General features: G+C 44.1%; 1 protein-coding gene across 1 annotated transcript in view; it reads left to right on the top strand.

Moving 5' to 3' along the window:
* SVEP1 (sushi, von Willebrand factor type A, EGF and pentraxin domain containing 1) overlaps positions 1-16,373 on the top strand; it is a 129,436-nt gene that overhangs the window by 86,532 nt on the left and 26,531 nt on the right. Inside the window, exons 35-40 of the mRNA XM_082204456.1 lie at positions 685-876; positions 3,373-3,540; positions 6,232-6,904; positions 7,596-10,390; positions 11,986-12,211; positions 13,486-13,641. Of these exons, the coding sequence (XP_082060582.1) occupies positions 685-876; positions 3,373-3,540; positions 6,232-6,904; positions 7,596-10,390; positions 11,986-12,211; positions 13,486-13,641 (4,210 nt within the window). The remainder of the gene's footprint in view (positions 1-684; positions 877-3,372; positions 3,541-6,231; positions 6,905-7,595; positions 10,391-11,985; positions 12,212-13,485; positions 13,642-16,373) is intronic.

The following is a 16,373-nucleotide window of genomic DNA, read 5'->3' as shown; positions in this document are numbered from 1 at the left end:
CAGGGATGCGGGTGGCACTGTGGTCTAAACCACTGAGCCTCTTGGGCTTGCCGATCAGAAGGTCGGAGGTTTGAATCTCAGCAGTGTAGTCCTGCTGGCCACATGACCTGGAAAGCTGTCTGTGGACAAACGCCGGCTCCCTCGGCCTGAAAGCGAGATGAGTGCCACAACCCCATAGTCGCCTTTGACTGGCCTCAACTGCCATGGGGTCTTTTACCTTTTTACCTTAGTTACAGACCACTGAACTCGACACAGTATTCACTCTCCCCAAAAGAAGAACTCCTTCTATCCGTGGAAGGCTTTCGATCCAAGGATATCACTGGCGGATGTGATGTTTTTCAATTTGCTGTCCGTCCATCCCCAGAACACAACCCATACTTTTCTGAAGGTTGCCCCAATCCTATGGAGAAGATTTCTGAAGAATGCAAGCGACTGCCAGGGAAATTGGCAAAAGTTGGCTCCTCCACTCTTCCACCAGTGAGAGCATCCTTTGAGCAGTAGTTGTGACCACAGTGCAGCAAGAATTGAACATATTGAGCATCTGCTGAATGCTATGGGACCATTTGATTCTACCCATAGTTTTTCAGTGGGGGGGGGGACTAAGACCGTTGGCGCTAACAGAGATGCAAGGAAAGTACAATGCTCTTTTACCTATTTTTAACCTGCTTTCTTGTCTCAATACAGGTGCAATAAAGGATACAGTCTAGTAGGCAATGAGGAATCTGTGTGCCTTGCAAGTGGCACATGGAATCGTTCTTCCGTATTTTGTGAATTAGTGAAGTGTCCCCTCCCAAAGGAAATAAGCAATGGAAAATATCTAATGAGTGGCGTGACATACCTTTCTAATGTATCTTACACCTGCGACACAGGTTACAGGTAATCAAGAAACCAAGATGCACTTAGCAGTTTATGTGCATTTTTCATTTTTTTTTTAAAAAAATGTAGAAATGAAGGAGGAGTGCTTTGAATGGAGCATATGCAAAATGATTCATCTGGCTTTTTCTTTAATCTTCTAATATCTGCACATGTAAATTGGTGATGCTCATGGAAAAGTCATGTAGGATTAGTCATCTTCCTAACACCCAGCTCATTCTTCTGAGCACCAGTCTTTAAGCAAGCATGTTTAAAAAGCATCATTAGGAAAAATCTGCAAATTATCCTATGATCAAAAGGTTCATATTTACAATTTGACACCCACTAAAGATTTTATTGCTTCATAATTAATATTTCTTTAAAAAAAAAGCTTGTTGAAAACTCTGAAACACTAGAATTCAGAGTTAAATATGGTGTCTGACAGCAGCTTGGATGTTATAGTGATTTGTGTCAGGATCTCCGCTTGGCCAAGCTGATAAAGCTCATTTTCTTCCCCCGAGTCCTTCGGTTACTCTCCTCACGACGTGTTTAACCACCTGAGCCTTTGATAAGGCTCCAAGGCACGTTCCCCCATTCAGCAGAGAACCAAAGCAGCAGAAGTGATGAGATTTATGGCTACATGCTATGCGTTATTACTAAGCTACGCAGAGAGTAAAGAAAAATATATCCTCTCCCTGTGAGAGCAGAGAGCAACTGCAACAAAGGAACAAAGGAAACAGGAAACCAGTAACGTCACATCCGTCCCTAGTCTCCCGTGAGACTTCCAATAGCCTGGACTGTCTCTGGAATGTAAACAGAGCCTTGTGACTCTAAGCAGCTGCTCAGTGGCAAACAGAAACTAACAATTTGAAGAGAACAGAAAATTTGTATTTGAGCTTAAATATCTTTTTTGAGCTTTACAAAATCTTGAATGTAAACTTTCTTAGAAAACCGGAATCATTCCTACTCAGCATTATAGGTTTAGATATTCCTAAAAATGTAAGAAAAGTTTTTTTATATGCCACCACTGCTACGTGGGAACTCAAAGCAATGTGTTGGAAGAATGGTAAAATCCCCACTAGAGCAGAATGGTTATTGAAGCTGACAGAATATGCGGAGTTAGCCTATCTTTCTAAAAGAATTAGAGATAAACCCAGGCAAAAGTTCGTTTTAGAATGGGATCATTTCAAGAGACACTTAAAAAATAGTTGCTGCAATCTGAATACGGTAATAGCTTTTGAGTAAACACTATAAATAATATGTATTAAGGAAAAAAGTTATAGAAACACTAAACACTGTGTTATAAAACTAAACAAAATCATGCAATATGTTTATTAAAAGAAACAAATATAGAAGGGACGGGAAGTCAGAAGAAGACGGGAAGAAAATTTATTGCTGGAAAATGTATATACTTTTTGTGATTATTGATGTTTTTTGATGGATTGGTAATGATGATTATGAGTTTACGTTGTACAGATATAATTACGAACAACAAAGCATAAAAGGGGGGGAATACTTATTTGGACTGTGGCTGCAGAATGCAGAATTTGTTACCCGTATTTTTCGCTCTATAAGACGCACCAGACCAAAAGACGCACCTAGTTTTTGGAGGAGGGAAACAAGAAAAAAAATATTCTGAATCTCAGAAGCCAGAACAGTAAGAGGGATCGCTGCACAGTCAAAGCAGCGATCCCTCTTGCTGTTCTGGCTTCTGGGATAGCTGCGCAGTCTGCATTCACTCCATAAGACGCACACATATTTCCCCATACTTTTTAGGAGGGAAAAGGTGAGTCTTATAGAGCAAAAAATATGGTATATCACATTTCTTTACTCCCTGCCCCATGCCACCTTCATGTAGGATTTTGGAAACTGAATTTCATGTAGATGTTTTTTAACTTTAACTTCTTTACGGGCTGTTTCTGCTGCACCACTGCAGTTGGATTGCCCATCTACTCTCATAAAATGTAAAGAAAAATCCTTCTGAATGGCTGCGTATTCCACAGCAGCAAACAACCACCATTACAAGATCTGTTTCGCTTACTTTCTTTTTTTAAAAAAAAAGTGATGTAAGTAAAATATGTGCCTTCCCCCTTTACAGTATTGCAGCAAACAGATTTTATGTATATATTTTTAATCAGACAGACACACACACACAAAAACCAAACAAACCATGACCAAAATTCAGCAAACACAGCAAGACCTATCTCTGTGCAACAAATTTGCCCAGGCATGTTGGGTTTCTCTGCTGCAGGGTGAAAGGTTGAAAGGTTATGTCTGCCCCTCTTCATGCATTGTGGGTGGTATATTTTTGCACAAATATAAGGTGTCACTTTTTTTAGGATTTTGCATTTGGCAACTTTATACCGGGTGGGTGGGTGGCTTTACAGCTTTTACTTTAACCATGTGCTCTCGAATGGATGGTTGATTAAAGTTCAACATGTTCAAGGAAAGACATGGTAAGGGACGCTTGTGCTTTCATGCGCACCTCTCACGATTTCCCCATTTCCGTTGGTTTCATAGCCTGCAAGGACCTTCCGTACTCGTGTGTGGAGATTCGGGCGGCTGGAGCAGCCTCCCTCCAGAGTGCAAAACAGTTTCTTGTGGTCTCCCTCCTGTTATAAAAGATGCCGCGGTTACTGGGAACAACTACACTTTCGGAAGCACCGTCACTTATACGTGTAAGGAAGGGTATGTAAAGGAGCTCAATCAGATCAGAACTCTTAAACGTTGTCGTACTGCGAAGCAGAGATGGGGAACCTGCGACCCTCCCGTGATGCTGGACTCCAGCTCACAACAGCCCCAGCCATCCCCTTGGCCAGTGGTCCAGGAAGCTAAAGTCCAGCAGCATCTGCAGAGCCACAGTGTGTCTTTAAAGTGTGGTGATTCATGTAGATCTCATTGCAGAATCCATGCTCCTGTGTCAGATAACTGAAAGGTAATATATAGCAGTAATGGAGAGCCTCAGGCCCAGGGAGTGCAGAGAATGTGGCCCTCTAGACCTCACTATCTGGCCCTCGGAATTCTTTGCAGGCCGCACCCCTCATGGGGTGCTTTGTAGGGCTGGGAGATACCTGGTTTTCAGCATTGTGATGCATAGCGGCTAAATACCACAATATGCTGATATATCACGTTGTCTGGCTCTGGAATGTATCTCAGCTGCTTGCATTTCTTAGCACAGAAAGTATTGATCTGATGTGTAGCGATCTTTCCTATTCTCATTAATTCAAGAGGGTTCTGGAAGCTTCTGTGTGTGAAAGAAACAAGCAGAAGGTTCATGATGTTTGGGTTATTCCTTCAGAGAAGCTGAGTACAGCTGACTTAAACTGGTTCTCTTATCTCTTTCACTCAAGGTCATGCTGACTTTAAAAGTAAGGCCAGAAGGAGACTGGATTTCACTTTCTCTTTCTATCTCTTTTCCTTCTGGTGTGGTGCTCTGTACATAGTATGCTTAGTGTTAAGGTTTAGACTTATTATAAGTTATTGTAAGTTTAAGTTAAGTCTGCTGTGACTGGAATTCTTATGGACAAAGCCAATCCTGAATGTATTGGATTTGTGACCATTATGCTCATTTGTCTTCAGTAGCAGTAAAGCTCTGCTGGGTGAAATATAATAAAATTATTATTATTATTATTATTATTATTATTATTATTATTATTATTATTATTATTATTTATTTATACCCCTCCCTTCCCGGTTCAGGGCAGCTAACAACAAATTTAAAACACTTAATTGTAAAAGCAGCATAAAATACAGTATAAAAACATGAATAACAATAAAAATCAAAAATCAATTTAGGGGAAATAAGTATTAGATAATCCCCAGGGCCAGCTGGCTGAATTAGATAATCCCCCAGGGCTAGCTGGCTACTTGGGCCAGGGAGGAGACCAGGGGAGAATTAGCTGTGGGGTCTCAGAGCCTCTGGTCTCCTTTTTGGGGATCCTGTAACGTGTTTAAGTTGTTACTCTGCTAACTATACATTGGAATCTACTCTGGATCAATATTGAGTAGAATTTCAGTGACACTTCCTCCCCACCTTAGGGGAGGAAGGAGCAGCCAAGGGATATCACAGAGGTATATCCGCCCATCCCTGCAAAGCCCCATGAGCTTTGGCTCATGTGAGCCAGAGGGGGAATCAAGGCTTCTTTCAACTGTTCATCTTAAGCCGGGGGGGGGGGGGTAGGGGGTTTCCTCAAAGGTGCAGGCAGGCAAGCAGATGGAGCCTGAGAAGAGGCTCGCCTGGAATGTTTTCAGGCTCTGCCTGCCTGCCTGCCTACACCCTTGCTGATTTGCAGGCAAACTGTGATGGCAAATACATTGCGGCTCCCCAGCCATCACACTGTATTGCCAGCTCAAATTGTCTGAAACCAGTATTGCGAACTGAATGCCATTTATCAATATAATGCACAGCTCCAAAGCTTTGCACCCCAAATGTGCTTGCCTGGCTGAGAAGTGTCCTTCAACTCTGATGCTTGTCTGGATAGAGAGGGAAGTGTGAGAGTGTGTAGAAAATTGCCTACTGTTCAAAGGGAAGATTTATATTCATTGCTCTGTCCACCTCAGCCTCTGCCCCCGTAACACTGGCAAGTGGTTCCTGGATGCTTGCCCAGAAAGGAATGTTTGAAAAAGATTATCCACCTTTTGGTCTCAAAGATGTGCTAGCTCAACGGAACCTTTTGTTCAAAGCTCCCTGAATGATTTGTTTTAGAGCTAACTACTTGATAGGGGGGCAAAAGATTGCACCCATCAGTAGGAGTAGCCCCAGCACCGCCAGTGAATTGCACCCAAGAAAATATATCTAGGAAAGAAATAATTGTAGGCATGCCAAAACACTTTCATAGCTGTGACTTGTTTTTATCTGCAGCTCCAAAGTTAAACACTTTTAAGGCCCGGCAATTTGAAATAACTCTCCTGTTGAAATCAGTGGAATTTGACAGTGATTTACTCCTCCACTAGTGTCCATGGTTTACAGAAAAGGTATATTCTAATTCATTCTAATCATTTAAACCCATTCTTTCTGAGAATAAAACTTTCCCATGGCAACTTAACCCACCCCCTCAAAAAGTAAGTACATTTCAAAACTTTTACAGTGGTACCTCGGTTCTCCAACTTAATCCATTTCGGGAGTCTGTTCAACTCCCGAAACCATTCGAAAACCAAGGCGCGGCTTCCGAATGGCTGCAGGAGCTTCCTGCACCCAAGCGGAAGCCGCGTCGAACTTTCAGCTACCGAAAAATGTTCGCAAACCGGAACACTTACTTCTGGGTTTGCAGCATTCAGGAGCCGATTTCTTCGGGAGCCAGGCCATTCAAGAACCAAGGTATTACATTAGAAGTCCATTCTATTATGAGTCTAATGTTGCTTTTCCTTTCCATTCCACAGCTACACATTAATTGGCACGGAAACTGTGGAATGCTTGGCGAGTGGCAAATGGGACCTGAATCACCAGCAATGTGTGGCCGTTTCATGTGATGAGCCTCCGCCTGTGGAACATGCCTCTCCAGAAAGCGGCCATCGTCTCTTCGGCGACATAGCGATCTACTACTGCACTGATGGGTACAGTTTAGCTGGCAATGCCCAGTTGCTGTGCAATGCCCAGGGAAAATGGGTGCCGCCGGATGACAAAGACGTTCCAGAATGTATCGCCGACTTCTGCGAGAGACCGCTGCCTGCGCCTTACAGCATCTTGGAATCGTCAAACAAGGCCAAATTTGCAGCCGGATCCGTTGTGAGCTTCAAGTGCACAGAGGGCTTTGTCTTAAACACGTCCGCTAAGATTGAATGTGTTCGGGGAGGGCAATGGAGTCCTTCTCCGTTGACCATCCAGTGCATTCCTGTTCGCTGCGGAGAACCAGCAGGCATTAAAAACGGTTATGCAATCGGCACAAATTACAGTTTTGGGGCCATTGTGGCTTACAGCTGCACTAAAGGGTACTATATCAAAGGAGAGAAGAAGAGGACATGCGAGGCAACCGGAACATGGAGCGCTGCTATGCCCACCTGTCACCCGGTGTCCTGTGGAGAACCACCCAAACTTGCAAATGGAGTTATTGAGGTACTGCTAAGGCCTTGAGCATAGACAGCATTAGCAGCTGGAAGGTTCAGTAGTTTAAAAGTCCAGGCCAATGAAATTGGAAAAAATAATTAAAAGCAGAGTTTTTGTTTAAGGTAGTTAGGGAAATGCATTAGTCTCTGAATCAGACTTCTAAAAATCAGATATGTGCAACTTAATCCGGTAAGTGAAGTGCTTTTAAACAGGACACTAAGAAAACCAGAAAACATTTCGCTGGCTGAGTTTTCTGGTATTTTTTTTTCCTGTACAGATGGTGGGCAGATTTGTAAGGATAACCAAAAGATGTATCTGATATCACTTTTTCCCATTTATCATCTATAAAAATGGTGAAAGAGGTACCAAAACCTGTTCAGGTGTACAGGCACATTTATTTCACCTTGAGTTTGAGTTTTGTTGATAATGATGTCTTTCAACATTAAATTTTTGGAGTTTTTGTTTCATCCGGTCCTATGAAACTGGCTGCACAGCTAATGCACCACCTCAGTTGCACAGGGAAAGACTGGAATTTGTGACAATCTTTAACTCTTTAAGTGGGGGGGAGAGAGAGAGGGAATGGTACCAGTTGTTCTTGGAATCAGAGCCTTAACATTTATGAACTGTCAGAAGTCAGTGTTTATCTGCTAGGTGTGTGACGTTTTATAAGCCCTAAAGTTTGTTCTGGTCTGTTTTACAGGTTGCAACAGGGCGTTCCTTTGGGAGCGAAGTGAGATTTCGGTGCAATGCTGGCTATCAACTGAATGGAAGTGCAACATTCACTTGCCAAGCTAATCGCCAGTGGCAGAGTGAAGCCCTTCCTTCCTGCACCCTTGTCACTTGTGCAAAACCACCTTCTCTCCAGCATGGCTTCAGCAAGGGAGAAAGTTTTGAAGTAGGAGCAAAAGTCAGGTTCTTCTGCGACGAAGGCTATGAGCTGATCGGAGATGCCTCCTGGACTTGTCAGAACTCTGGGGTGTGGAACCGAAAACAAAACCCCAAATGTGTTCCGGCAAAGTGCTCCGAGCCACCGCTAATTGAGAATCAGCTGGTCATGAAGGAGATGGCTGGCCAAGTAGGCGTGGTCCACTTTTCATGCAAAGAGGGCTTTGCTTTGCACGGTGCCTCCGTATTGAAATGTTTGACGTCACAACAGTGGAACGATTCTTTCCCTGTCTGCCAAGCCGTACTGTGCCCTCGGCCGCCTTATATCCCCTTTTCGGACTCCGTGGTGTCTTCCCTTCATTTTGGCAGCACCGTGAGCTACACGTGCATGGATGGGTTTTTGCTGAAAGGGGTTTCGACCATCAGCTGCCAAGCCGATGGTACATGGAGCGCCCCGCTGCCGGAATGCATTCCGGTGGAGTGCCCACAGCCGGTGGAAGTTCAGAACGGCATTGTAGACGTCCAAGGCCTTACCTACCTCAGCACTGCCCTGTATAATTGCAAACCGGGCTTTGAGCTAGTGGGGAACATGACCATACTTTGCGGGGAGGACGGCCACTGGCTTGGAAAGAAGCCAACTTGCAAGCCCATTGAGTGTTCCAAGCCCAGGGAGATTCAGAATGGCCGATATTCGTACGTTGACCTGCACTACAGGCAGACAGTTACCTATTCGTGTGACAGAGGATTCCAGCTCGAAGGGGAAAGTGTCCTGAGCTGCCTGGAGACAAGGGAGTGGGATGCAGAAATTCCCTCTTGCAGAGCTATCAACTGCGATCCTCCGCAGCCCATTGAGAACGGCTTTGTCGAAGGTGCAGATTATAGCTATGGCGCGATGGTGATATACAGCTGTATGCCAGGATTTCAGCTCTCAGGTCTTGCCATGCAGACTTGTGAAGAGTCTGGTTGGTCTAGTGTTAGCCCAGTATGCCTGCCGACCGATTGTGGCCTTCCTCCCCACATAGATTTCGGGGGGTATATAACAATTAGCAGCAATGAAAAGCTTTTTGACCATGGAGGAGGGTTTGAAGAGGGGTTCCCTACTGCCAGCCCACCTTTTTACTCCCTAATACTTGATAACCAGAAAGACATGCAAAGTTATTCAAAGGCCATTAACACGCTGCCGTTGTCAGGGTACTTATATGGGACTATGGTGTTGTATAGCTGCTACCCTGGCTACGAACTCTTAGGGAATTCCAAGCTGGCTTGCCAAGAGGACGGCATGTGGAACGGCAGTGCCCCTGTCTGCATCTCCAGCCGGTGCGAATTGCTGCCGCACCCGGAAAACGGCTTCGCAAATTTTACAGAGAACACGCTTGGTAGTTCAGTGAAGTATACCTGCAAACCAGGGTATAAGCTGATGGGCTCAGAAACGAGGCTTTGTATGCCCAATGGGCAATGGAGTGGCGAAGCCCCGACTTGCAAAATAGCATCATGCACGGGGCTTGGCAGGCCCATGAATGGCACAATAAGAGGGGGAGGTCGCACTTACGGGAGCGTGGTCCACTATGAGTGCGACCCTGGGTTTCAGTTAAATGGTCCAGGTAAGAGAACGTGCCAGGCCGATCAGAATTGGGATGGGGATGAGCCGATCTGCCTTCCCATTTCCTGTGGCCAAATCCCTAATCTAGAGAATGGCCAAGTGCTAGGAGAGGAATATACGTTCCAAAAACATATCGAGTACAGCTGCAAAGAAGGTTTCGTCCTGGAAGGGGACCAGAGGAGAGTCTGCCTTGCAGACGGACAATGGAGTGGAAGATCTCCATTTTGCAGGATGATCCAATGCGCCAAACCACCGGTGCTTCGTCATGGGCAGACTAGTGGGTCAGAATTTGGCTTTGGGAAGAGAATTGAGCATCGCTGTGATGAAGGGTATGTATTGCGTGGTGCATCCATACGTATCTGTCAGACTGACGGTAACTGGGATAGAGAGGCTCCTTTCTGTGAGTCTGTCAGCTGTGGGCCTCCTGAAGACATTTCTCACGGCTTTCTGAATGGCTCGGTCTTCACTTATGGGAAATATATAAAGTACATCTGCTTTCCTGGCTATGAGTTACAGGGGAACCCAGTGAGGCAGTGCATGTCTAATGGGATGTGGAATGGAACAGCCCCCTCTTGCGTGCCTTGCGAATGCCCTGTGCCCGTGATTCAGAACGGGTTAGTTGTAGGCAACCATTTCAGCTGTGGCCAGAGGGTAGAGTTTCAGTGCCTGGAAGGTTTCAAGCTGCTAGGACCCACAGAAATCACGTGCGAAGCTGCCGGCAGATGGAGTTCTGGCTTTCCACACTGCGGGCAGATCTCTTGCGGCCCCCCACCAACGATCCCCAACGCATTCATCAATGGGAGCAGCTCTGTAGACCAGAACGCCATCGTTTATAATTGCGAACTGGGCTACGTGATGCAAGGGAGTTCGGAATTGACATGCACAGAAACAGGAGCCTGGAGCAAGCCGTATCCAAGCTGCACCTTACTGACTTGCGGGCCACCACCTTCTGTCCTTCACGCAGTTGCCGTTGGAGAGTCACAAGCCTATGGGAGCAAAGTCCAGTACAGGTAAGAAGAGTTCACATGCCAGTCTAAGAGTCTTAGGCCTGGGCGATACCTGGTTTCCAGCATTGCAATATATCACCAGCAAAAATATCACGACATACCAATAAATCATGATGTCTGAAATAAGGAAGGAACTATGTAGAGTCATTGGCTGGCTTCATGGTTTTTCCAGAATCATGGTTTTTGCCAGAGCCTTCTCTTTTGATTCACTGCCCCTTGCAAGAGGCAGGGGAGAGCTGAACCGGCAGAGTTAACAGGGACTACAGAAAAAGAGAAAAGCCTTGGCTGGCTTCACTGTTTCCCCCACAATCATTGTTTTTGCATAGCACACAAACACAATTGGTGATATGTTGCCAGGTCAAAAATTATGAAACTGATATCACAATATGGACTTCCAACTGGCTTTGGACGATATATCAATATACAGTGGTACCTTGGTTTACGAATTTAATGCCTTCCGGAAGTCTGTTCTGAAACCAAAGCATTCTTAAACCAAGGCGTGCTTTCCCATAGCAGTGGGGGGACTCAATTTACAAATGGAACACACTCAACAGGAAGCGGAACATGTTCTGCTCCCAAGGCAAAGTTCACAGACCAAAACACCTACTTCCGGGTTTACAGAGTTCTTAATCCAAGTTGTTCATAAACTAAGCTGTTCTTAAACCAAGGTACCACTGTATTTACCAGCCCTAGTCTGCCTTAGAATGCCTAGCATCACATACATACATACATACATACATACATACATACATACATAACTTGAGGTTGCCATCCTTTTTGCTCTGCCTACCTGCTAGCCCTGCTTCCCCCATACCTAGCCAATCTCCCTTTATACCTGACCCAAATCCTCCTCTGTTTACACCTCACCCATCCCCTCACAGCTCACTCCAACCTCCCATTCCACTCCCAACTAACCTTAAGCTCCTCCCCATCACAGCTCAGCCCACCTTTTAATGGGTTTTAACACCACTATTTAATGGAAATGAGGAGGCACTTCAAAGAAGGGCTTACAAACTGCTCTCTGGAGCACCTCTCATTCTCCTTAAACCCTGCTTGGGTTGTTTTATGGCAAGCTTCCTTTCTCCCCTTACAAGAAGTAGGATTTGTTAAGTCATCAGACCCAGACATCCCCAACAGATGCTTGTTTTGTGTTTGCATTGTAAATGTATTTCACAAAGAACAAACGGTATTGGGGAAAGGAGGTGGCAGTTGGGAGTTGGTTGGTCATTCTGTTAGTTGATTATTTGAGAAGGTGGCTTCATGCAGGTGCTGTCTGGAGAAGTTTGTGAAGGCGGGCAAGCTATGGATTAATAACTTGTGCACTGCTATGAAGGAGCTTTGAAAACAAAAAAAAGGATTAAACCCTCTCTTGGGCTCAAGGGAGTGAAATGCATTGTATTCATTAACAGGTATGCGAATAATATTTGTTGTTCAGCTGTTGCCAACCTGACAAGTAAATCTTTATCTTCAAGTCTTGTGTAAGGCGTCTTATTTTATCACAGACAGCTAGCAGATGTACCTTAGGATTTACTTCAGCAGTTCAGAGCATGCAATATATACCTATTGCTGGTGACCCCAGTGTGACTTACATGTTGCAGATGTCTGGAGGGTTATGTGATGGAGACAGAAATGGATACCTGTACCTGTCAGGAAGATGGGCACTGGTCCCCTAATAGTATTTCCTGTTGCCCCAGAAAATGCTCCCTGCCAACAAATACAACCAACGTAATTATTTCTGGTGATGAGTTCACTGTGAATCAGAGCATTACCTTATCATGCCAAGAAGGCTATATTCTGAACGGAGCAAACATTTCCACATGCCAGGTAAAGGTTTATCTCACTTTTGCTCTGTTTTCATCCTTGTCTTAATAGTCATATATCTGTGCCTAGTGAAGTCATTCCTGAAGAGCAAAATAATAATAATGTTATGGTAATACACCATGCTTTTATTCTGCTAAATGAAAACCGAACTGCATTGCTGTTTTAAAAAATATTGATCTGAAAATAATCCTCCCTCGTAACCTTTTATAACAGCACCATTCCAGACTGGCAGCACAATCCTATGCATGCCTACTTGGGAATAAGTCCCAGTGCAATGAATGGGAGTTATTCTCAGGGAAGTGTGTATACAGTGGTACCTCAGGTTACATACGCTTCAGGTTACAGACTCCGCTAACCCAGAAATTTTGCTTTGCTTCAGGATGAGAACAGAAATCGCACAGCAACGGTGCAACTGCAGCAGGAGGCCCCATTAGCTAAAGTGGTGCTTCAGGTTAAGAGCAGTTTCAGGTTAAGAACAGACCTCTGGAATGAATTAAGTACTTAACCTGAGGTACCACTGTATTAGGATTGCACCCTTAGTGTTAAATTTAGAGGAAGTTAATTCAGTTATTTGAAAGGCCAGACATTCCATGCCACCTTAATAAAACTTAACATGAGAATTGTGTCAATTTATCCTCCTTAGAGAAGTGTGGACCTGCTCCTATTAGGTAATGGAGTTTTATCCTTTTGTTTTTCTAGATGCATTTTGATTAATATAGTTCCTGGAAACTGTTAAACGACTTGATTAGCAAGCAATGGTTGCATTGTTGTAATTTGCCATGGAACTATGTCTACAAAATTTGGAATATTTAGAATAAAAAATGCTATTTAGCAATTTGGAATAAATTCTTGCTGCTAAATAATGTCTGCTCAACATTTCTTGATCCAAATAATGCTTTCTGCATGAATAAACACCTTTCTGCTAATCATCAGATCTCAATTCCAAAAATTGCAAGTTGCAATCTATAAAAGCACAGGACATGCCATACCCCAGACACCATTCTAAAAAGCCCATCATCCCAGACCACTGGTCCTGCTAGCTAGGGATGATGGGAGTTGTAGTACAAAAACAGCTAGAGACCCAAGTTTGGGAAACCCTGGTCTAGGTAATCGTGAACGTCCCAATTCTTCAGTCCAGTCATTTCTTAAACTCTGCATATCAAACTTATTTGTTGCTAGGCTGCTTACACTTTATATATCTTGTGAAAAGAAAAAAGAAATTTGTTGCTTCTGTGTTGCTTAGCAAGCCATGGAGATACTTTCCCCCCTCTTTTTAGAATAACGGTAACTGGATGCCATTATTTTCAAGCGAGATCTGTGCTCCTGTTTCCTGTGGAAAGCCTGAGGCTCCAGAACATGGAATAATGATTGGCAACAGATACAGTTACAAAGACATGGTTCTTTATCAATGCACTTCTGGTTATGAGTTGGAAGTAAGTCCATTCAATCTTTTCTTCATTCTGTTGGTTAGCATGTTGCCCAGTAGATGGCATGCTAGGTTAAAATCAATGTGTCCTTTTATTGGGAAAAGCTTCTTACAACCATCATTTGCACTTGAGAATAACATACAGGTGTCCTACATTGCTTATGATGTGTATCTTATTTGTCACTCATTAAACCACGGGAATTGGCAAAGCCATTCTCAAAAGAATTAAGTCACAAAACTATATATCCAATGCACCTTTCAAACTGGTACATCAGAAAGTGGATCCAAGTTGGGATGATTGCTTGTGAAGCTTTAGTTGTAGGTCTGCATCTGTTAAGACAGGAACTGTAGCTGCATCTCCATGTGTAACACAATGAGGAGCAAATAAACTGGTAGTTCAGAGATGAGAAAGCTGTGGCACTTCAAACTGCAGGCAGCAAATTGTATTTTTGACTCTCTTGCTGTACAAAAACAAAACGAACCTGAAAGTAGGAAAGTAGCGCACCAGGAAGAAGGCTGGGTAAGAATTTTTCAGCCTGTATATTTGTTGTTCATAATAACAACACATGGGTAGGCAAACTAAGGCCCAGAGGCCGGATCCAGCTCAACTGCCTTCTAAATCCAGCCCGCAGACTCTCCGGGAATCAGCGTGTTTTTACATGAGTAGAATGAGTCCTTTTATTTAAAATGCATCTCTGGGTTGTTTGTGGGACATAGGAATTCGTTCATTTCTCCCCCCCAATATATATATATATATATATATATATGCTTTCGTAGATTTTCACGGGTACAGGAATGCAGGTTTTGGTGTCTTCGGGTGTCTTCCCGTGTAAGAGTCGGGGTGTCTGTGCGACGTTTCGACGAGGTCTCACTCGTCATCTTCAGGCTGGTGCTTTCGGCTTCTTGTTACTGGAACAGAGCCAGTAACAAGGCTCTGTTCCAGTAACAAGAAGCCGAAAGCACCAGCCTGAAGATGACGAGTGAGACCTCGTCGAAACGTCGCACAGACACCCCGACTCTTACACGGGAAGACACCCGAAGACACCAAAACCTGCATATATATATATATATATATATATATATAGTCCGGCCCCCCACAAGGTCTGAGGGACAGTGGACTGGCCCCCTGCTGAAAACGTTTGCTGACCCCTGTAATAACACAATACCTGGGGAGGGGAGAGTATTTGTTTATTTATTATTTAAAATGTTTGTATGCTGCCATTGTGTAAGCAAATTCCCAAATATTTCACAATAACATTAAAATGGTAAAACGCAGTGGAACTCAGTGGCCAAAGATGAACACAATAGTATCAGGAAGGAAAACAAGAGAAAGCGCTTTTTAAAAATCAGATCAGTTTTAATGACGCAAGTGGGACCTGCAACAAAATGTGGCTTTGCAAAGTGTTCCTGTTCATGACTTTAGCCAACCAAAAAAACTCCCCAGTTACTCCATTTCCTTTTCCTCCTCCACCTCACAATACTCACTTGGCATTCCATGTTAGAGGCTGGTCTGGATTGGGGAATGCAGATTGGGGAATGCAGTCACAGGAAAAGCAGCTCCTAACAGAAGAGGAGAGGGAATATTCACACACACCCTTTGCTTCCAGCATTTCCAGAAGCAGGGAGACAGGCAGACCCAGTTGAGAGAGGAGCTACCCAGCTATGAGATAGTAGCTAAGCAACCAGAAGGGAGGGAGCAGCTGGGCGATACATCAATCAAGAGTGGGGGAGAACCCCCTCCCTCTCCCTGAACTTGGAGGTCCAAGTGTGTCAGAGAACAAAGAAGACATGGGGGGGGAGGAACTTCCCATTGGAGTGCTTTCTGCTGCAGAAGTGGGGAGGAGTCAGAGTAGGCAACTCATATCCTTGTGGAGGGTTGCCTGTTTGTGCTTGTAACAGAATGCTGTAATAAAAAGACTATAAATCTACCAAATGCTCATTATCAATCAATCAATCTTTATTACGGTCCAGAGACCCAACAAATCATTACAAAGCAATGCACAATTCAGACAGCCTACCTCCAGGTTAAACAAGCATTTTGTTCAAACTTAAAGATAGGGATCATTGGTTCTTGCAACCACCGATAAAAACTTCACCACTGCTAATGTTCTAGCATTTGTCTGGTCTTCCAATAGGAACCTGACATAGTGAGCCTCTGATTTTCCCGGGAAAGGTACCAGCAAGGGTAATATCAGTTCAGCCCTGGCTTGCTCATATTTCGCACAGTGCAGCAAAATACGTTTTATAGAATCCATGTCTTGAGCACATGAGCCAAGTCTGTCCTGTAGGGAACTCCTCTCAACCTGCCATCCAACACTTAAAAAGGAAAGACGTTTAGTCTGGCTTTGGAGAATAACCTTTGATAATTTGGTGTTGTCAGGTTTTTAATGTAAGGTGTTAACTTAAAGACATGCCCCTATTGTACTCCTACTGCCAGCGGACTGTGTGTGATCAAGATCACAAGTCACTGTGTGTATTATCCCATAATCTTTGCTTTAACGTCTTTAGGGCGCCTTCATTAATTCTTATTGGTGAGCCACCGGAAGGGAAATGGGGAACTCCCGTACTTGACATTTCATGACCATTGCTTAATCTTCATTGAGCTTTGTCTGGGGTACCACTCCTCTTCAGTTCCCATTGATTGGTTGGGTGGGATAGGGTTTAGCTGGATCCCATCCCCCCAAATATTTTATTCAAGTTGCCAACCCAGCTCTCCCCCACAGACTTATGAGAGAATGC

Source organism: Podarcis vaucheri (assembly GCF_965113315.1).
Source record: "Podarcis vaucheri genome assembly, chromosome: 17".
Classification (NCBI taxonomy): Eukaryota; Metazoa; Chordata; class Lepidosauria; order Squamata; family Lacertidae; genus Podarcis; species Podarcis vaucheri.
The sequence above is the reverse complement of the archived record's forward strand: the minus strand, read 5'-3'. Positions and strand labels throughout refer to the sequence as shown.